General features: G+C 46.5%; 1 protein-coding gene across 7 annotated transcripts in view; it reads right to left on the bottom strand.

The window, feature by feature from the left end:
- The window catches only part of TSNARE1 (t-SNARE domain containing 1), a 417,418-nt gene that overhangs the window by 296,988 nt on the left and 97,421 nt on the right, over positions 1–23,009 (bottom strand). For all 7 annotated transcript variants that reach the window (XM_066625627.1, XM_066625626.1, XM_066625633.1 and 4 more), the window contains exon 2: positions 13,810–13,934. In XM_066625627.1, the coding sequence (XP_066481724.1) occupies positions 13,810–13,894 (85 nt within the window). In that variant the 5' untranslated portion in view covers positions 13,895–13,934. The remainder of the gene's footprint in view (positions 1–13,809; positions 13,935–23,009) is intronic.

Below are 23,009 nucleotides of genomic sequence, written 5' to 3'. Positions count from 1 at the left end.
TGGAACTGGAAGGAAGTGGTGGATTTTCTCCCCATATTAAAGTATGCAACCTGAGATCAACCTCCAGGTGATCTCTCTCCACCTTAAGCGATGTGGCAATTTGCGTGGCACTGCAGTCCAACAGAACTATCAGCCCACTCCCCTGGCACTCCCTCTGGGCCTTCAGGACAATCACAACCAGAGAATGCGTGAGCTTCCAGAGCACACTGAGAAAACTGCCAGGGCATTACAAGTTGGGTCCCCAGCGCACACCTTGCCGTTCACAGGCACCTGCTTGTCTGTCTCCTCAACTGCAGAATTGCCTTTGCCTATGTATGTCCTTGTGCTCAACCTGCAGGAAATAAGTTAATAAGAGTCCAGGCTAATAAGAGTCCAGGATGTGGCATCTAGCCTTGTCTTCCACCTGTTGTTCCAACTAGCCCTGCAGGGGTTATTCAGGATGAATATGCTTGTTCTGCTCTTCCAAGCAACCTCGGTCAGAGGGCCAATGCTAAGCAGGACAAGGGTTGTCCAGAAGGCAATTCAACTAACAACTGATCTACAGCCATTGTTACACAGCAGCTTCTAAGCAGTCACTGAAGCTTTATGAACCACTGAAGCTTTATGAACCACTTGTACTTAGGACTGAATCTCCAAGTCAGGATTCCTTCTCGTCTCTGAACAAGGATGCACTACATAGTTACATAGTTGGCAACCTTCAGTCTCGAAAGACTATGGTATCGCGCTCTGAAAGGTGGTTCTGGAACAGCATCTAGTGTGGCTGAAAAGGCCGATTCGGGAGTGACAATCCCTTCCACACTGGGAGCAAGTGCAGTCTGTCCCTGGCCTGTCTCCCTTGGGCTTCCTTCTTTGCCTCTTAGCCTCAGACTGTGCTACCAGATAAATACTACTCTAACTCACTACTGTCTCTGTTTTAGAGGTCCAGTGGAGATTGTGAGCAGCCTTGCCTCAATAAATAGCGAGTCTACCTATAGCACGTTGTCAACCAATTCTGTAAGTTCCCCTAGATTGGGAATACACCTGGCATTTCAGAGATTCCATCAAAGGTCTCTCTAGCTCTGATCCAGACTAGGAGATGTTGAGGAGGAGAAGTCATCCAATTTCACTTCTGGGAGTGTGCAGATCCTCCCTTCCCACTCAGATCCTAATGAAACTCGGGCAACAACTGGCATTATGAAACCTTCCAAATGCCACTGAAAAGGACTGGTCAAGCTCCGGAGATGAATAGCTCAAGGGCGGAACTCACCATCTTCTGCCCCTTGCGAGTTTCACCTCTTCGGCAGGTACGGCAAAACCCTTCTCTCGTCGGCAGAAAGCCACCTTTTTATTCTCTCCAGGCACGTTGAGATTAATGGACTTGTTTGAGTGTAGGGCATAGTTACAGTTCGCACCAGGGGGAGAAAAAGGGAACGTAAATATGCTGGTGCCAAGCCATAAAAGCATTTTTATAGTGCTGTAAACCAATATCGCAAGGAAATTCAAGCCAAGGGGGGAGAGAGAGAGAGGGAGGCAAGGGGAGAGAGTCGAATTCTGGAATATTGTTGTGCTGTTCTTCCCTCTATTAAAAGCAAATAAACCAATTACAAATAGGAATAAACAAAACCATCTCAAGAAGATGATAGCAAAGGCAGTTGGATGTATCCCAGAACTTTGTGGGCCCCGTTTCCTCCAGAATATGTGACTACAGCTCCCTGTCATAGTCAAGGGCATCACGGAACAAGCCAGAGAAGGCAGCATGGGCAGTAGCGTAGTTACAAGAGGCGGTGTGGTTATGTATTGGAGGTGCTGCAATGCACTGTGTAAGTGACCCGTCCCACTGGCCGTCCAAGTCATTCACAGTTGCCGTCGCTGCCCAGAATGGCTCCGACGGTGAGTAGGAGGGACGCTTACGCGGTGCATTGCGGCACTTCCAATACTTAACCGTGCCGGCCTCTGTAACTACGCTATTAATGCTGAGGTTTTGCTCCTCTGCTTTCTGGAGTGCCTGTTCCTTTCACACTTCAAATCCAGTTGTAAGAGCTGCATCACACTTGATTGCGGGCACCTCAGTATGTGAACCAATTCGGCTGCTTTGTGCTTTTCGCAATGCTAATGCCTTCTGGACTGATTAACTCGGCATTTTAAAAAATGCATGACGCAGAAGTGCACTGGAAAAATCACATTGTGCCTTAATCACCACAGGTAGAGACATCCCATCATACCTTTCAGCCACAGGTAAACAAGGACCAATTCGCATCCACAGAAACCGAAGTTCTACTTTGCATAAATGCATCCTAAGGGTGACTGCTATTTGAGGATGAATTGCAAGCATGATGGGAAACAGAGATTGTTGAAAGGAAGGAGGACTTATGAATAGAGAGACCGGGGGGGGGGAGGGTCGAGATTCACCAAATGAAAAAGGCAGGTGCAGTGGCGTAGCTGGAGGGGGGCGGAGCAGGCTGGCAGGGAGCCTCAGTTTGGCAGGCAAGTGGCCCCTCCCTTCAGAGCCATTCCCGGGGGGGAGCAAAACGGAGCCATACGGCTCCATTTTGCTCCCCCTGCCGGGAATGGCTCCGAAAGGAGGGGCCGCCTACCCGCCACGCTGAGGCTCCCTGCCAGACTGCCTGCTCTGTCCCCCCTCCAGCTATGCCACCGGGTAGGTGTACCTGTTCATATACATCACACAATTTGATGAGCAGCTGAATGTGTGAACTGACTTCACTGTTTGAATGACATGTATGTAGGTCATGTAAATCTGTGATGCTTCATCTGCACAAATAAGTCATCACGTGTTGCCAATATCAAGTGATGGACGTGACTGTGTGAATCGGATCTTGGAGAAATGAGAAACTTAGGTTTTCCTTGATGACCAAGCACCAGGAGGGAGTGCTGTTCAAGACACAGGGGTGCCCATCATCCCAACCCCCAGATAGCCATTCTCACACACAGGTCTGCGTTATTCATTAGAAACTTCTGAGAAAAGCACCGATAACAATCCATCAGTCCTCTGCATTTCAGTTCTGCTGCACTCTGCACCAGGAGGGATGGTGCCCCTTTAGTAGCTGTTGCTTTATTTTTTTGCAAACTATAAAAGAAGGAATGAAATTTGTAGCTATTCCTTGTTTTCAGTTTGCTGACTAGTAAAATTTTAACTGAATTTATGGAGCGCCATAAAAGAAAACCCTCTGAATACTTCCATACTCTGTCAATTGGTGCTTTCGCCTTGCCTGCTGGGAGACCCCGTCATCCAGACGACTCCAAGGAGGTCTCCAATTCCAAGCAACACCTCTTAAAACAGCTTGCAAGTACTGAGAACTGCCAGAGTGAAGTTACAGCAATATTTTACTGGCAGCATTTATCTCCATTTAATTCCATTTGTATTTATTTTAAACAATTCTGCCCTGTCCTCTTGGCCAACCATATCAGATCATAAACTCATAAAGACGATATTAATTTCAATAAAAAGAGACAAAACACAAAGCTAAAAATGTTCAAAGCGAATGTAGCCAATTAATGATGAAACTATGTTGAGTTCTGTGAGACAAACTGAACATGATGCTGGAAGTTCTGTAGGCAAACACCTGGCTTTGCTTCATCACACATAACAGGGGGGATGGAACATGACAACTGATAACAGCAAATGACATTCATGGGTGAGGAGCATGAAACCCCCATGCTCCCATCACTTAACAGCCCTGCTGGATCAGGTCATAGGCCCATCTAGTCCAGTTTCCTGTATCTCACAGCGGCCCACTAAATGCCCCAGGGAGCACACCTGATAACACCTGATAAAGACCTCATCCTGGTGCCCTCCCTTGCATCTGGCATTCTGACATAGCCCATTTCTAAAATCAGGAGGTTGCACATACACATCATGGCTTGTAACTCGTAATGGATTTTTCCTCCAGTAACTTGTCCAATCCCCTTTTAAAGGCGTCCAGGCCAGACACCATCACCACATCCTGTGGCAAGGAATTCCACAGACCAACCACATGCTGAGTAAAGAAATATTTGCTTTTGTCTGTTCTAACTCTCCCAACACTCAATTTTAGTGGATGTCCCCTGGTTCTGGTATTATGTGAGAGTGTAAAGAGTCCCTATCCACTCTGTCCATCCCCTGCATAATTTTGTATGTCTCAATCATGTCCCCCCTCAGGCGCCTCTTTTCTAGGCTGAAGAGGCCCAATCGCTGTAGCCCTTCCTCATAAGGAAGGTGCCCCAGCCCATTAATCGTCTTAGTTGCCCTCTTTGCACCTTTTCCATTTCCACTATGTCTTTTTTGAGATGCGGCAACCAGAACTGGACACAATACTCCAGGTGTGGCCTTACCATAGATTCGTACAATGGCATTATAATATTAGCCGTTTTGTTCTCAATACCTTTTCTAATGATCCTAAGCATAGAATTGGCCTTCTTTACTGCCGCCGCACATTGGGTTGACACTTTCATCGGCCTGTCCACCACCACCCCAAGATCTCTCTCCTGATCTGTCACAGGCAGCTCAGAACCCATCAGCCTATATCTAACGTTTTGATTTTTTGCCCCAATGTGCATGACTTTACACTTACTGACATTGAAGTGCATCTGCCATTTTGCTGCCCATTCTGCCAGTCTGAAGAGATCCTTCTGGAGCTCCTTACAATCACTTCTGGTCTTCACCACTCGGAAACATTTGGTGTCATCTGTAAACTTAGCCACCTCACTGCTCAACCCTGTCTCCAGGTCATTTATGAAGAGGTTGAAAAGCACCGGTCCCAGGACAGATCCTTGGGGCACACCACTTTTCACTTCTCTCCATTGTGAAAATTGCCCATTGACACCCACTCTCTGCTTCCTGGCCTCCAACCAGTTCTCAATCCATGAGAGGACCTGTCCTCTAATTCCCTGACTGCGAAGTTTTTTCGGTAGCCTTTGGTGAGGGACCGTGTCGAACGCCTTCTGAAAGTCCAGATATATAATGTCCATGGTTTCTCCCGCATCCACATGCCTGTTGACTTTTCCAAAGAATTCTATAAGGTTTGTGAGGCAAGACTTACCCTTACAGAAGCCAGGCTGATTCTCCCTCAGCAAGGCTTGTTCATCTATGTGTTTGTAGATTCTGTCTTTGATGAAGCATTCCACCATCTTACCCAGTATAGATGTTATGCTGACCAGCCTATAGTTTCCCGGGTCCCCCCTCTTTCCCTTTTTAAAGATGGGTGTGACATTTGCTATCCTCCAATCTTCTGGCACTGTGGCCGTTTTGAGGGACAAGTTGCATATTTTAGTCAAGAGATCAGCAACTTCCCTTTAGAGCCCAAGAATGGGAGAGACCATTTGTCTTGGGAAATGTGGGGTGGGCTGCAAGCTTATTACTAAGGGGGTGGAGGAGGAAATTCAGACTCAGGGCGCAATCCTAACCAGGTCTGCTCAGAAGTAAGTTCTCGTTTGTTCAATGGGGCTTATGCTCAGGAAACTGTGGTTAGGATTGCAGCCTTAATTGTAAATCATGCATGTGCATTGCTATGCAAATGTCCTTTCCCTGAAACTAGTCACAGAACAGAAGAAAGGGCAGGTCTCTGCCCCAAGAAGGTCACAATAAAAACACAGTAGATACAAGGGAGATGACAGAGGAATGGAAAGGGAGTGATGGCAGGGAAAATGGGGGAAGAGCATGTGATCATTGCATGTGCAGGAACCAAGGCTTAATTGCAGCAGGGACAAGGGGGTTGTGCCCAAAGCTTCGGAGGTCAGTTTTGAAGAGGGATTTGAGGGGAAATAAGAGAGAAGGCAGCACACAAGCCATCTGGGAGGGTTTTCAAGGCATATGGAGTTTTCATGGCAAGAGAGAAAAGATGGAGGCATTTGAAAGCGCTGGAGAAGCGAAAGTCCTGGCCAGGAGTCAGTATGTTAGAACAGAAAGGAAAGAAGAAAAAGCCACCAAGATCTTTGAAAGGAAGGACCAGGAGCGTCTTCCGGGCCCAGGAGTCAACAGGAAACGAACACAGGGACTTTAGGAGGAATGTGTGGTACTCGATATGACAAGAGATGGATCTGGCAGCAGAAGGATGGAGGGAGACAAGGGGACTGAGAAAAGACTATGGAAGAACAGAGAAGTCATGGTGGGGGAGAAGTTTTTGTTTGTTTCTTTTGTTTTACACGGAGAGGACAGAGAATAAGGGCTGTAGCTTTGCAATGCAGCAAGCAATGTGATTTGCTTGTTGGATCTGGAGAACAAAGGAGAAACAGGAGTCAAAGATACAGGCAAGGCTTTGAACATGTTCGGCTGGATGAAGGGTGACAATGACAATGAAAGAGAGTCTGAGGATACGAGAGCTGAAAAGGAAACACGAGAAGTTCTGTTGACGTTTGTGCACATCCCAACACTTATAAAACTGAAAATCAAATTTAATTTCAGGATTCTTCCACAAACCAGTTTCTACCACATAAGCAGAAATTTTCCAGGGGGGTCTGTGCACCCTTTCCACAGCAAACATCCACCAAAAAGGGCCAGAGGGCCAAATACCTTGCAAAATATTACCTTTAATCAAGACGGAGTGGAACATTTGTGCCCAGTGCATTGAACACAGGAAGAGTCATGCTGGATCGGACAAAGAAAGTCAGACCAGTCCAGCATCCCGCTTCCCACAGGGACCCCAGCACTGCTGGAGGGGACAGCCAAAGCACACACACGGCTTTACTCCAGTGATGATTTTGACTCTCATTCTGAGAATCTCCTGGCAGCAAGCCCCTGCTCAAACAAAACAGCAGACGGCATTTCCTATTTGGGTATGGATTTGCAAAGACCCATCCACTGAGCCCTGGATGCCTGGATAAAGTCCCCAGGTGGTCTACCTACTTCAATTTCATCAACAGAGAACCACTGGCTCTGTGGCCAAGCAGACAAGATGCTCCATGGGGTATTGTCTGCCTACTCACACTTCCATCTGCTTGGATGGATGGGAGCCCAGCCACTAGTCACATGTCCCCTTGCCAGGGCCAGCAGCATGAAAGGAACAGAGGGTTTTGATGAACCGACAGCCAAAAGTAGATTTTTTAGCTACAGGAAGGTCTTTTCTCCTTGCAGGCGCAATGAGCACCAATTGAATCATCCTCAGAAATCCCACTTTGTGGGATTGCACTAAACAGGCAAAAAGTGAGCAAAATGAGATCATCCAGGATTTGGCTGGTCACAGCCTTGCAGCCTAGCTGGTGGCCTTGAGGCCCTTCCTAGTGCTGGCATTCACATGCAAATCAATACTCACTGCTAAAACTCACCCAACATGTGGTTTCCTAAGAGACAAAGAGCCAAAATTTAGATCCCTGGTCACTCATGGGCACCTTCAGAAAAGCCCAAACCTCTCTTCCTTCATGAGCCAGCCTAAAAGGTGTCAACTGAAGGAGGTTCAGGCAGGGAAGATGTTTGGGTGTTGATTCATGTACATGATACAAGATCACACAGAGATTTAGGTTCAAATGACCAGTTACACAGTGTACTATCTTTTTTGTCTCATCAGAGGAAGCTGGTTACTGACTTGAACCAGAAGCAGAGACTGAATACAGGGAACTGTCCAATAGATAGACAAAAAAAAAAATGAGCTCTCCTTGGGCCAGGAAGGAGAAACAGCAGACTCCTGGGCTTTTTGCTCAACTCAAAGATGCCAAGTTCTCCTGTTTCATTGAGGCAAACCTACCCAGGCTCAGTTTTTCACAGAAACAACAGTTTCTCACAGATTACATTCACAGTGGGCTTCAAGGAGGTGGCAGCAGACTTAGGAGTGAAAAACACCCCAAGTCTTTTTTGCTCCTTCCCACGGCTTGCCAACTGATGCAATCTGCAACAGGTGTCTCCTCCTTGGGGCACTCCTGGAGTGGAAGCACCACCACTATTGGGCTCCTGGGTTGATTTCTATTGTTATTTTAAGCACCCTTGGGATAAGTTTTTTAAAAAGATGGTGTATCAATTTCTAAATAAATACATTGCAGGTTGTCTTGAGCATTATCCCTGCAGGAAGCCTAAAGCAGGACCCATCCCATGGTGGTTGGCAACCTTCAGTCTCGAAAGACTATGGTATAAGCCTACAGCACCCGGTATCCCTAGGCAGTCTCCCATCCAAGTACTAACCAGGCCTGACCCTGCATAGCTTCCGAGATCAGACGAGATCGGGCATGTGCAGGGTAATATATTGTAAATTAATAAATAAAGTTAAATTGATCTGTGTCTGGCAAGTGTCTAGGAATCCCATGGATATCCTCCTTGAGTTTCACTACAGAAGGAAGGCAAGATCTGAATGTAATAAATAAATATATCAAAACAAAATAAGAACTTTCAGGCTGGTAACACTAGCCTCATTAGAGCTTCATAAGTATCCCAAATTTGTATTTATAAGCCAATTACCGCAAAGAGTACTGTTAGTATGAAAATAGAATAAGAAAACAGGGGTGTCAAGGAATGTTATGCTGACCCACATGTCTGGAACCAAGATGCTAGACAAAATTGTAAGAGCAGAGATAATCATCATACTACTGCAGAAGAGCTCAGTAGGAGTCTCTTTCAGAAATGCTTAAATTTAAGGACTGAAGTTATTTCTGCAGAGGTGAATCTTTGTGGCTTTATTGCAGATCTCAGGATAACAGCATGTTCTTGTTCCAAGTCCTAAAAATTGACAGCTTCTCCACAATGGCGGCCCAGGGTGTCATTATCATGCTGTTCCCGTAAAATGAGGGATAGAGTAAATTAAGATGATATAATTTTATTGAAATGACTTGTTAGTGGAAAATGTAAACTCAAAGCATGCGTTTGAGCATCAAGGGTTTCTGGGGAGCAAAGGAGAATGGATGTATTACCTCTGACTTTCCTCTAATGTTTTTCCCTGAGTTCAGCTCGTGTGAACCTTCAAAACCCCTCTGGGTACTGCTATTTCTCGAGAGTCCCTTCTCCATTCTTGGAGGATGTTCTCTTGGCAAAGCTAGAACCATTGATGATGCTGAATGCAAAGTTGCTTCTGAAAACAGCAGACATATGTTTGGGACCTCCTCTCCCCCTACAGAACATGTGCCCTGATTTTTTTTTTTTAATCTTACATTTATATACTGAACGATCAATGGCATTCCCAGGGTGGTTTACAAAAGCATCATAAAAACCTAGAATGAAACACAGTTGTTGTTGTTGGCATCCTTCAGTCTCGGAAGACTATGGTGTCGCGCTCTGAATGGTGGTTCTGGAACAGAGTGTCCTCTCCAGTGCGTGAAGCCTGGGTAAAGTAGGTATGGAGGATAGGCTGTTACCCAAGCAGCAAATCCCCCCTCTCCACGTCGCTGGAATGGTCCAATGGAAAGGCAGAGGCCAATACGGTTGGTTCCAGCGGTGTCGCAGGAGTTGCCAGAACGTGACTGTGCTCAGCCATGAACTGCCTCAGGGACTCCAGCTCCTGATTTTGCCTCGAGGTTGACTCCTGAAGCCTTTTCCATAACTGGATGTAGCCACAAGGCAGTGGAGGTTTGGGGTCAGAGTTTTCCTTCTCTCAGATGAGCTGCCTTCCCAGGCTAAGGAGTCCCATCGACCTGGTGGCTGTTTAGTCGCCTTACGACAAGTACAGCCAAACTGAGGGCCTATTCTTATCCCCAGCCCCCAGGGGAAACACAGTTACAGGAATTAAAATAGCAGTAAAATCTGTAGCTAAAATATATAAAACCACTTTAAAAAACTAGGAGAATTAAAATTACCTGGAACTATAAAGACAAAAGTGTAGGCACCACCAGATGAGCCTCTTGGAAGGGGAATTTCCTAAGAAGGACGCCGCCACTGAGAAGGTCCTTTCTTTGATAGCCATCTGCCAGCCCAAACCTATGCATGTCTACTCAGAAGTAAGAGTTAATGGGGCTTACTCCCAGAAAAGTGTGGATAGGATTGGGCTGTGCCTCAGTTCAGATGATGAGGCAGATCTCTGGAGACAGCATGCTGTCAGTTTGATACAGTTACAGGTCTTCAATCAGGGACCCAAGTCGCAAGTCGTATGGGGTTTTAAATGTCAGCACTCGCACTCTGAATTGTACTTTGACGCTGATAGGAGGGATGGCACACACACAATGGAATTGTTTTAGCACTGATGAGATATGTCCTCATTGTCTGGTTCAAGTTAGCAAGAGCAGATCAATTTTGAACTAATGACACTTTTCAGACAGTCTTCAAAGACAGTATCATGGACAATGCATTAGAGTAGTCAAGCTCTAGTAGTCAAGTCAAATCAGGAGGTTGCGCGTACAAGCCATGATGTGTATGCGCAACCTCCTGATTTTAGAAATGGGTTATGTCAGAATGCCAGATGCAAGGGAGGGCACCAGGATGAGGTCTCTTGTTATCTGGTGTACTCCCTAGGGCATTTGGTGGGCCGCTGTGAGATACAGGAAGCTGGACTAGATGGGCCTATGGCCTGATCCAGTGGGGCTGTTCTTATGTTCTTAAGCTTGGAAGGTACCAAAATGAGGACAACTGTGATGACAGAATATTGCATGACTCGCTTCAGACACACCGGTAGCTGCGCTCAGCTCATCTGCCTGGGTTCTACTCCCAAAATGGCTACGATCATAAAGATTTGAACATGCAATAGTTATGCAGGACAACAGGCACACGACCTCTTGTGAAATTCTAGCTTTAATTTTGAGGGAGACACACGGATCTTTGAATTTCAGAACATGGGTGTTCTTCACCTGATTTTTCAAAACAAAACCAACAGCTTTCATCTCGAACAGTTATGTTATTTCAAAAGAGCTGCAATGAATCTATCCAGGCTTTTGCCACCTCCCTCCAGAGTTTCAACCTTTCTTTCCAGCTGGGGCAGAATAGGTGAGGAAATCCAGTCAGATACACTCATACAGAGAACTTCTTAATGAAACCCATATTTCTACCCAAACCCATCTGGGCCCAGCAGGCTTAGCTCTGGTGAAGCAGTGAGCTAGCAAGAACATGACTACAATCTTTCTATTCCAATCATCAACACTCATCCATCAAAGGCCGGGGGGGGGGGGGGAGAGAGAGAGAGAGAAGAAGGCAGGGGACTTGCTCTGAAATCATAAGGATGGCTCTCAAACTCTGTAAACCTTTTTCTTCCTTTGCACTCCAGGGACCCTAGACAAGCAGAACATAGAAGCATGTAGGAATGGGAATTACGCTGACAGGGCCAGATTGTGAGTCATACGGTAAAAGTGCTGTAAGATTAAGGAAGCAGATTCACTGAAACCAGGGACTAAAGAGGGCCCCAGGGCCAGCTGTTGCTCTTGGTTCCAATGACGACATGGACACATTTTATAGGGATGTGATTAGCTTCAGAAGCCCTGACTTCTCTGTCCAGTGACATCTGCTAAAACATACCATTTGGTACAATGCCTTGAGTTTCTCTTCCTCTGTTTTATTGGCAAATATAAGAGGAGCACCTCTCAAAAGTCACTTCTTAGCCCAGTTAGCAGGAGGGTTTGGGAGAAGAGGCCCTTCTCCCACTCTTCAGTGTGGGATTTCTGCTCCGACTAATTTTGTCTACAGCCTTAGTCATCCTGTCTACGAAGGCTTTAAAAGGCAAGAAGAGACTTCTTTTTTTTTTTTTTTTTTCCAAATTAGCTCCTCTTACTTAACGGACTGACATTTCTCATCTCCAGCAATGACGGCTTGGGAAGCTTCCCAGGGTGTGCATATGTAACTCCAAGCTGACGCGCTTGGAAAGCAGGGAGATCCACAGTTGGCCCAATGACTAGACCAGAAATGTGTGCCAAGCACAGTGACAATGTGCAGGTAGTGTGTCACTGTCATGCTCTGCAGCTTCAGACTGACTCTCTTGGAGTGACCCCTGGACTGACATGCTCCCCCGCAAACACACGTCTTGCCAGTCGCGGAGATATTGTTATCCCCATCCTCTACGTTGCCTCGCAGGCTTTCAATTGTGTGATCATTGTTGACTCACTTCCTCTGCCTTTATTTTCATATCAAGTCAGTTGCCAATTCCTCCCACTTCTTCCTGGTCCTCTGCCTTCAGGGATATTTGCATGAAACTCCCATGAGAAAGGCTGGGAGTTTTTCAGAAAATAATTGGCCTCCCCATGAAATTCCTCCAACTTGTTGCCTGAGCGGGATGCATTTTACACAACACCTTACACAACACCTGAACTTCCAAATGCATTTTACACAACACCTAGTGATTCTCTAAGAAAGAGAACAACCCTCCAAATTCGTCTTTGATTGAGTTTTAGGGGCACCTCCCATTCCAACCATTTCTCACCAGTGTTATTCTCCCATTTGCAGTCTACTGTATTGGGGACCTAAATCAGTGGTGGAACACCTGCCCTGCATGCAGGAAGTCCAGGTTTAACCCCTGGCAGCATCTTCAAGTTAGAAGATCTGGATTCAGCTGAGCTGGCTTGGAGAACATAAGAACAGCCCCACTGGATCAGGCCATAGGCCCATCTAGTCCAGCTTCCTGTATCTCACAGCGGCCCACTAAATGCCCCAAGGAGCACACAAGATAACAAGAGACCTGCATCCTGGTGCCCTCCCTTGCATCTGGCATTCTGACATAACCCATTTCTAAAATCAGGAGGTTGTGCATACACATCATGGCTTGTACCCCGTAATGGATTTTTCCTCCAGAAACTTGTCCAATCCCCTTTTAAAGGCATCCAGGCCAGACGCCATCACCACATCCTGTGGCAAGGAGTTCCACAGACCAACCACACGCTGAGTAAAGAAATATTTTCTTTTCGCTGTCCTAACCCTCCCAACACTCAATTTTAGTGGATATCCCCTGGTTCTGGTGTTATGTGAGAGTGTAAAGAGCATCTCCCTATCCACTCTGTCCATCCCCTGCATAATGGAGAACTTCTACCAGTCTCAGCAGTCAATGCGGGACTAGATGTGCCAATGATTTGGCTCAGGATGGCAGCTTCATGTCTAAAATGTACTGTGTGTGATCCTAGTAGATTCTTCTCTACTGCTGCTAGGATTAGCAGTCCATTTAACTACCGGCACCCTGTATCCTTCTCTACTGCCCTGCATTTTGATTGTGAAATGAGACTGTAGGAAGCAGAGAGAGATGTTAGACAAAGTCAATGGGTGTGGACAAGCTTAGAAATGAGGACTAGATGTTTTGAGGTTAGTGCAAAGAGCAGTGAAGTGTACTTACAAAAAACTATTCTCAAAGAGAACCTTCTGCCAAATTGGGGGAGGTGTCTGCCAATGTTTGGGGGTTGGGAGGGGATGAAACGCACCTATCCTGCATAATGATCTTGCAGACATCTGCCCTTTTCATCCTGTTCTGCCTTCCCCACTCTCCCCAAATGATGGTATGTGGTGATATGGAATTTCTCTGGCAGAGTTTTTATCAGTAAAAATATAGGAGCTGCTAATTTGGTCAGAAAAGTTATCGTGTCAAGTCCGTGAGTTTCACCCCAACCCTTGTTCCCCTTGAAATTCACAACAATTATTCTGCAAGTGGGAGAGGAGAGATTTACAAAAAATGCAACTGATTTGGCATATAGCAAAGAAGCTTTGAATTTGTATTCTCTAACAGAAGCTCTTACTGTATGGAGAGAAAACCATTTTTTTTTTTTTGCAACTGGAGGGGCAGATAGACCATTTCAGATTTGCAATAAGGCATCAGAGTCAGCAGTTCAAAGTGGGGACACACACACATCAATGCATTAATATCTCTGGGTCAGTGCAAGCCTCTGGACACACCTAAAGTAGCCTTTTTGATCACGTCAAAGCTTGAACATTGTGGGTTCTTTTATTCATTATGATGGGGACCACTAGCACAGAGGAGAGAAAGATGAAAAATAAGTATAGCACAAAGACCAAAGAAGTACCTAAGGGTTGGTATCCTTGTCTTGAAGGGCCTCCAAAGGCATTTCTGCTCCCAAACCCGCTCCCATCAATGGAACCATAAGACATCTTCTTTTAAACGGCTCTGCTGGCAGGCTTCCTTTTAAAGCTTAAAGAGAAAGAGAGAGAGAATGCACAAATTAGAAAAAGAGCTAGTTTAAAAAGTAATACAACTGGCACAGAAAAAAATGTACTCAGAGGATGGTATGAGTGCTCAGGTTTACAGCCAGAGCTGTGTACTTCCCTCTCCTCCAGCTGAAATCAACTTCATACCACATCCCTTTTGGATGAATCATGTTCTGCTTTCTTATCACTAGAGAGGGGGCGAGATTTGCATGTTTTGCATCATATTCTGCACTCCAAATAGAACCAAGCTTTGAGGAATTCACAGAATCACAGAGTTGGAAGGGGTCTAATAGGTCATCTAGTCCAACCCTGTGCGTGTAGCAGGAAATCCTCCTAGAGCATCTCCAACAAGTGCATACTGAGCCTCTGCTTGAAGACCTCCAGCGAGGGAGAGTCCACCACCTTCCTCAGTAATCTCTTCCACTGCTGAACTGCCTGAAGTTCAATTTCCTCTCTGGATAATAATAAAAACTAATAATAATAAGCAGTCATATAGTGCTTTCTGAGTGTGCAGTGTCTCACATGAGTGACCCTGATGGAATACTTACAACAACCCTGCAAGCAGCACCCAAACTTGTGCACCAGGAATGCGGTCCCCATCCGGACTGCAGCTTTCTGTTCCACCCCCAAACAGCTTGTCTTTCTGGTAGACCTGGGCACTGGGACACTCTGGGCAGTTACGTCTGCTGCCCGGCATTCCAGAAGGCTGCATGTTAGGATGTCTGGGCAGATGCAACTTCCTAGAGCATCCCGATGCCCAGGTCTACCAGAAAGATAAGCTGCATGTGGGCAGAACAGAAAGGTCCACTCACCGGGTGGACAGCTCTGTCTGAACCTTGAATCTCTCCCCCCTGCCTGATTACATGCCTGCTGTAAGGCATGTAAATATTTCCCCCATGTTGCAGCTGGGGAAGACTGAGACTAAGAAGGAGTAGCTTGCCTAAGGGTACAAGCCTAACCAGGTCTACTCAGAAGTAAGTCCTATTTTGTTCAATGGGGCTTACTCTCAGGAAAGGGTGGTTAGGATTGCAGCCTTAGGCCACCTAGTACATCCATGGCAGAAGCAAGATCTGAATCTGAAAAGTTCTGATCCACAGTTTAATCTCTGGGCTACTTTCTTGGGTAGTTTCTTGGGTACTATTTGTAACAGCTGTTAATTTATAAAAACAGAGGCTATCAAGGTGACTGCCAAAAGCCACTCTAGTGTATGCAGAAGCAACTTGAGTATTTTAGATGCAAACTAAAATTTCCAATGAAAGTTTCCTGATTTTTATCCTTGCAAAGATATACTTGAACGTGTGCAAGCAAGACGTCCTGAAATGTCAGAAGGTGGAGGAGTGGCCAGTGCTCCCTGGTGACTAGAGAAAGAACTTCATACCATGCTTAACAACTTGATCCTCGCCATGACTAGAAAAACAGGAAGATATTTGTCTCCATTAAATTTGCATAACGTATACAGGCCACAATACAGAATCCACCTTTTATTGGGTTAGAACTTCAATATATGTATTTGTGAAATGTTTGTTTAAAATTCTTTAAACCACAGCATATTTAACAGTTTCAGCATGGGTTTTAAACCTACCCATGGAGTTCAAAAGGGCTACAACAACACTTGTCTTTACTTGGCTTGACATCATCATGTTAAAACCTTGCAATGCAACTTCCACACAGCATCTCATCTTCAGGAACCGAGATGACTTCCGCCACGTACGAGTGAGATTTGCCCCCTTTATGGCAGCTAAAAGGTTGTTGTGCTTGATAAAATTATTACCCTAAGAATCATAGTATTCAGAACAAAGATTCTATGATTGTAAGGGGCTGTAACCCTTGATTTTTCAATCCAGATATTATCTTAATCCATTTTTGCCCTGCCCAGAGGAGTACACATACATTTGGTCCCTGTTGTGTATATGCAACGTTGGGTAGAAATGGTTAAGCAGAGGAAGGAAATTTACTCCAGGCATCACTGAGAGTGGTCAGGACCACGGACAGCTCACTGCAGGGCCAATTACAAGTCTAGCTGAGTGAAAGGCAAACTGATGCGCTTTTCAGGTTCCCTTCTCTCCCTGGGGTCCAGACCGAATGGGTACTTGTTATCTACCCACACTCACAAAGCTGCCATGCCTCATGGCCCCACAGCCTGCTGTCCCTGCGCGTGCAATACTTGACTGCAGAGGTAAGTCCTGAATCTAGGAAGTTTCTCCCTCTGTTTTAGATTCTTGGCTGGCCAGGATTCTAGCAAGAAGGTGAAACTCTCCCCTGGTTCAGCGTTCCCCTCTGCAGGCAAGCACTGAATATAAGGTGAGCAAGGAGTGTGACACGTATGCAGGCCGAGGGGTATGGCTAGTTGGCACAATCCCTTTTTCCCCCTCTCAAGACACAGGACAAATTGCTCCAACAGTGTTCAAGTAGCAGAACGTCTGGAGTAAAGCAGGACTGTGAGTAGTTCTGCAGAAGCGGGGGGGGGGGTAACACCAGTTCTGCTTCCTAAGTGGAAATGTACTCAGGTATTAAGGGACTGTGCCCTGCTCTAACACTGGTAAAGTGGGGGGAAGGCAGTGGCGTAGCTGCAGGGGGGCGGCTCCGTACGGCTCCATACGGCTCTGTTTTGCTCCCCCCACTGGGAATGGCTCCAAAGGGAGGGGCCACTTGCCTGCCCCGCTGAGCCTCCCCGCCGGACTGGGTACTCCGCCCCCCTCCAGCTACGCCACTGGGGGAGGCTACTGTTTCTGGACACAGAATCACAGTGAAATCATACCCTCCTGTAAAGACACTTCTAAGGTTGAGTCCTTAAAAGAGCGAAGCAAGGGTGAGTTCTCAGGCAGATAGGATGATGACACTGCTAGTCCACTCTCCTCCTGTACAGGCATTCACAGCAGGGCAGTGAGGCACTTTTGAACCTTGTCTTCTCTGTCCTCTGTGACATCAGACCCTTCTCTGTTAGACATGGACTGTGATAAGAGGGCAAGTGGGCATTTAAACACACAACAGCGTTATAGCTGGGAGAGAGGGATTAGTAAGCCCTGCAGCTGTGGATCCTCTGGGTCACGGCTGAGGCCAGCTAGTCTTTCTATCACTAGGTGGGATGAGGTGCAATCACAGCAATAACATATATAACCCCACTCTTACCCCAAGCACAAGCCATAAGCTGATTTATATCCACCCCATTTTGAAGAGTCATTATGGAACCTCCAAAGCCAGATTGCACCGAGTCACATTGGCCCATTTAGCCCAGCACTCCAAGTAGCAGCTGCTCTTCAGGATGCCAGGAAGACATGGTTCTCCATCCTGTTCCCAGATATCCTTTTCCTGGACATACCAGGCAGTAAGGACATACCACCTGCACTATTTTCCATTAGGCTCTGCAAGCATGGAAGCATTTAGCAAAGGCACACCACACCTTCAGAAGCCAGACCTGAAGGTAAGACCAAGGTAAGACCAAAACTCTTGGTTCCATGTCTCCTTTAACCTAGAACCTTCTACTTGCAGAGGTATGTGCTCTACCACTGAGCTATGACTCAACAGACAGGAGCTGTAAAGTGACTGCATCAGCCAGGAGATAGATGTGCAAGGACAGCCTTTTTATCTGGAGATACCAGGCTTTGTATCTGGAGAAAAACCACTTCACTCTATTTGATCGGTATAGAAATAAATAACTCAGGGCCCAGTCCTATCCAATTTTCCAGGGCCACTGCAGCTGTACCAATGGGGCCATGCACTGCATCTTGTGGTGGGGCAGCAGTCACAGAGGCCTCCTTAAGGTATGGGAACATTTGTTCCTTTACTTTGGGGTTGCATTGCAACTGCACTGGTGCTGGAAAATTGGATAGGATTGGGTCCTCAAATCTCAGTTTTCCTCTTGGACAACAGCTTCAGGCTGTCACTCCTGCATGAGGAAGTTTCGAATTCAGGTGAAAATCATAGCTGCAGTCAGCCAGGGAGATAATCCCTGGCTTGTAGGTAGAAAAACTTGACTTGTAGGTAGAAAAACAAAACCTTCAAAAATATTGACCGCTCCTTCCAAGTGGGAAAGGATGGAGAAATTGATACTTTCTCAAAGAAAAAAAAGAAAAAACCCGAAAATAAAAAACTCGAATACAAAAAAAAATGTAAACTGCACTTTGGATAATATTCCCACCAGGGCAGATAAGAGAGATGAGATGCACATGATGTGCAACAATGAGTTGGATACGCATTCCCATGAATCATGTCTGCTTTTGTGGACAAGTGTCCGGAACATGCAATGCAAGAAGGTGGAAATATCTGAAGAAACAGAGGGACACATCATTCTGCACATCTGTTTATTTCCACAAAACATCCAGGTGGCTTACAAACCATAACAACCTCAATAAAATCACCCCAACAGGAAAATAAAAAAAATATTAAAACTTAGACAATACAACAGCAACACCTCTACGAAAAAGCATCTGTAGCAGCTGCATAATATTCACTACAAAATCCTCAAAACAAACCAGAAAATTTACACAACCTTGCCAAATGCCCACCGGAATAGACAGCTCTGAATCCAAGTCCAATTGTACCCTAGGGAGTGGAAGCACCAAACCACCCTCAAATGAATGGCGGCACCCTGGACTCTTCACTCACAACAGGAGAGGAAACTGAACGCTCTCCACATGCGCTGCCTCCGATGCATTCTCGGCATCACCTGGCAGGACAAAGTTCCAAACAACACAGTCCTGGAATCCCTAGCACGTATGCACTGCTGAAACAGAGACGCCTGCGTTGGCTCGGCCATGTCGTGAGAATGGATGATGGCCGGATCCCAAAGGATCTCCTCTATGGAGAACTCGTGCAAGGAAAGCATCCTACAGGTAGACCACAGCTATGATACAAGGACATCTGCAAGAGGGATCTGAAGGCCTTAGGGATGGACCTCAACAAGTGGGAAACCCTGGCCTCTGAGCGGCCCGCTTGGAGGCAGGCTGTGCAGCATGGCCTTTCCCAGTTTGAAGAGACACTTGGCCAACAGTCTGAGGCAAAGAGGCAAAAAAGGAAGGCCCATAGCCAGGGAGACAGACCAGGGACAGACTGCACTTGCTCCCGGTGTGGAAGGGATTGTCACTCCCAAATTGGCCTTTTCAGCCACACTAGACGCTGTTCCAGAACCACCTTTCAGAGCGCGATACCATAGTCTTTTGAGACTGAAGGTTGCCAATAACAACAACCCTGCTCTCATAAAAATGGAAACTGAGTGGTTTATTTGGGGCACAACTCCCAAGGTACTGAAGAACACAGGCAGAATATCAAGATGCTGGTAAAAAATGGAGACTCCAGATTAAGACAATAGCGTGGAGAGTAAAGCAAGCAAACACTACATGTACAGTAGAGATATGAATTCATAACATGCTTAGATACTTTGAATACAAGAGCAGTGCTTTGACCTGGGAGGCCAAGATGCCTGAAGATGACCCATTTAACTACTTTAAATCAATTTTGACTCCAAGAAACTTTCCTTTTATTGCAATGAACAATTGTTATTTAGCACACCTTCGCCATGTCAGGACTGCTATGCTCATATCGAGACTCTGCACAGTTGGGCTAAGGGAGGGTGATGTGGTGGACACATGGCAGGTACACATCAAAATGGCCCCTAGAAAGACCCTGCAGAAAGTGTAGCATCCTCACGGGCTGAGCTTTAGCACCAAGACTCTCATAAAGTTCCCTATTGTGGTAAACCTCGAAGACAAACTCAGACAGTTGCCCAGGCACCAGCAGCTTGTATAAAGGGTTGGGACCTGCAAGTACTCAGCAGAGCTGGTTAGTTGCCCCCCTCACTGTCAAGGGACATGACGGAGTTCCAAGGGAAAGCATTAGCACAGAAAAGGCCCTGCCCCTTGCACCAACTAGTCCAGAAATCAGACATTGACCAGTGCTGGTTCCAGGTTTTGGGGGGCCCTTGGTTTTGGGCAGGTCTTGGGCAGCCCAATCCTGAGCTGCCCAATGCGTGGGACTGCCATGGCGTCAAAAATGGCTGCCGTGGTATCCTGCGCGCAACCAGGCAGACTGTGGCGGCTCTTTGAGGGAAGGGGACAAAAGGGAAGTAGCCTGGCAATGGCGTTACTTGATTCTACGGCAATTCTAGAATTGCCGCAGAATCAGAGTCCCATGTTGGACCGCACAGTCTAACGTGGTGCTCAAGATCTGGTGGAGCTGAGCTCCATTGGTTCTGCCCTCCTTCAGCCCTACTCCCTCTTCCCACCACGCCTTCTCCCAGTCCTCCCCTCATCCTGCCCCCACCCTAGAATGCCTCCTCCTTGCCTGCCCTCACACCCTCCACTCGTCTCCGTGTCAGATGGTCTGGGAAACTGCCTGGTCATGGAACATGGGCCCAGCACCAGAGCTTGCCCAACAGTGTGCTGGGCTAGCTCTGGCGCTGGGCCCATGTTAAATGCTTGCAAATGTGCATTTTGGCACATTTGCAACAGTGTGTGCCAGCAATGAGCCAGCACGCACAGATCTGAATCAGGTCCTAAGTTGGGTTCCAGCTCTGTCTACCTGACTGTCCTCTCCTTCTGGGCCCCAATCCCCCCCCCCATCTTGAGGGAAAGGGTGGGACAAATGAATGACACCAACTTTCACTTCTCACTGCCATTACTGCTCACAGGTGAGCAAGCAACTGTGGTGGCGGAAGGAGCAGCAATGGACACCTCTTGGTTATCCAAAGCTCTGCCAGCCTTCTCACTCAGAAAGATTAGTGTTTAGTGATGATAAGGAGAAGGAGCAATAGAACTGGGGTCAGCCATGGGATCCTTGCTGACAATGCTGATGACTGACTAGCCTCAACATCAACATTCAAAGCAGGACCACACTTGATGATATGACAGCTGGGAAGTGTGGGAAAAGACAATCCCTGGTGGAGAAGAACAGAAGATTCAGTCTAGGAATGTTTGCATTTTGAGCACAAAATTGAGATTTTCATATCATATTTTTCTTCTTCCATGTGGCACTTTTGACCACCCTACCCAATCTCTCTCAATTATCTGTCAATCATTTATTCCCAAAACTCCACCATGTCACAGCATTATTGTCTAGGATACCAATTTCTAGTAATTCAGTTCTGTTATGATTCCCCCTGCCCAAAAATCCATCATTCAGAGCCCATCACTTAGAAACGAGCTGCCTTTCCTTGCTGGGAATTCTAAATTTATGAGAAACCGCGACTGTTAGAGCTCTCTTTGAAAAAAAAAAAATTTCAATGGCTGCAACGCAGCCCCTGAAATAATTGTGCAAGTCCCTGTACTCTCACTCAGCTTCATGCTGCGAGTGTCAGAGGTCAATCAGAAGAACTGTGAGCGAAGGCTTTCCCCCTTCCTTTTCTCTTTAGAGAACTCTAGCTTTAAGCTAATTTATGCCTTTTTTCCCCTGAATCTTCTGTGAGGCGCACCACATTCTCGGAGACCTTCGCAAAAAGTGCCAGGGGGTGTTATAAAAAGTGAGATGTCAAAAACTCTTTGGAATTACTCACCGCAAATTACTGCTGGAGTACAGTCGCAGAAATGGAGTCCCAAATTCTGTTGGGCGTGACAAGCCACAGCAGAATTCAGGCAGAAAAAAACCAGACCAGGGTGTGAGGATCAGGAGGTCCCGGAAGACTCAGAAGTTCTCCCGACATGAAGATGCTATGCCTGGACAGAGCCAGTGGCAAGCCCACATCTACAGAGTTATGATTCATGTGCTGGCAGAAATACACCCCCACAGACCAATGACCAAGAACACGCATGCTGACGGAAGAAAGGGAGAAGCCACCCTGAAGCACAAGGATGAAGCAAAACCACTCAGTTGGGGAATGTTCACAAGAATAAGCTAAGGTCCATAGCTACGACCCCTCTGACTTGCAAAAGTTCCACTCTCTTCCCCGCCATTTCCACTGAGCTCAAAAAGAAGGTGACCCTTGTAGGGTTCTGCCCCTTTGAGAGCACATGCATGTAGACACAGAAAGTCCAGAATTTTGTGACGGTAGAAGAGCAGAAGAATAAAAACCCCTTTCTACAGGCTTGAGGCAATAAATTCTGATTTATTCACGTGGTAAAATGGTGGAACTGAAGAACTAGGCATGTCATCCACCATTCCTTGGAGGAAGGGCAGGATGCAAACAAAACAAAACTGGTATTCTCTTTGTGTGCCCCGACATGCTGTTCAGCTGGGCTAAGAGAGAAACATTCCTGCAGTGGCAGACCAAGAAGCAAGCCATAAGTTGACCGAAGCAAGAAATTCTGCTCATAGTTCTGCCAAAACGCCTCAAGGTCATGGTGGCTTTGAAGGACATTCCCTCAGGCTCACGACGCACATGAGCCTCAGCAGCCGGAAGGACACACTGAGCCCTTTCTTGCCTCTTGCCACAACAAGCATCAATCAGGGTTTGCTCCTCTTGAACATGTCGCCACCGCCCATGGACCTACCCTCACAGAAACGTGTCTCGAGCAAGCAACAACTTCTGAAAACAAGTTAAGTTGACTTAGCAGAACAAATCAATGGCATGGCTTTGCATGACAGTGGCACTCAAAACTGGGGATTCTGGGATAATAGAAAGTGCGCCAAAATTTGAGGGAATTAGGAGCCCCAGTTTCATCTCAGTAATAACCCCAACAAGAAAAACTAAAGGATATGGACACATCAACCCCCATCCCAAATGTGGAGAGTGGCAACAGGGATGAGATGTTGTGAGAACATAAGAAGAGCCCTGGTAGATGCGGCTAAAGCCCCATCTAATTCAACTTCCTGTATCTTGCAATGGCTCACCAGATGCCTCAGGAAGCACACAAGACAAAAAGAAATCTGCATCCTGGTGCCACTGCCTTGCACCTGACACTCAGTGGTAGCATACCTCTAAAACCAGGAGGTTGTACATACCTATCAGGGCTTGTAACCTGTGCTGGACTTTTCCTCCAGAAATTTGTCCAATCCCCTCTTAAAGGCATCTAGGCCAGGTTCCATCACCACATCCTGTGGCAAGGGGTTCCACAGACTAATTACGGATGGGTTAAAAAAATATTTTCCTTTACCTGTTCTAACTCTCCCAATTTTAATGAATGTCCCC

Source organism: Tiliqua scincoides, chromosome 4 (genome assembly GCF_035046505.1).
Source record: "Tiliqua scincoides isolate rTilSci1 chromosome 4, rTilSci1.hap2, whole genome shotgun sequence".
Lineage (NCBI taxonomy): Eukaryota > Metazoa > Chordata > Lepidosauria > Squamata > Scincidae > Tiliqua > Tiliqua scincoides.
The sequence above is the reverse complement of the archived record's forward strand: the minus strand, read 5'-3'. Positions and strand labels throughout refer to the sequence as shown.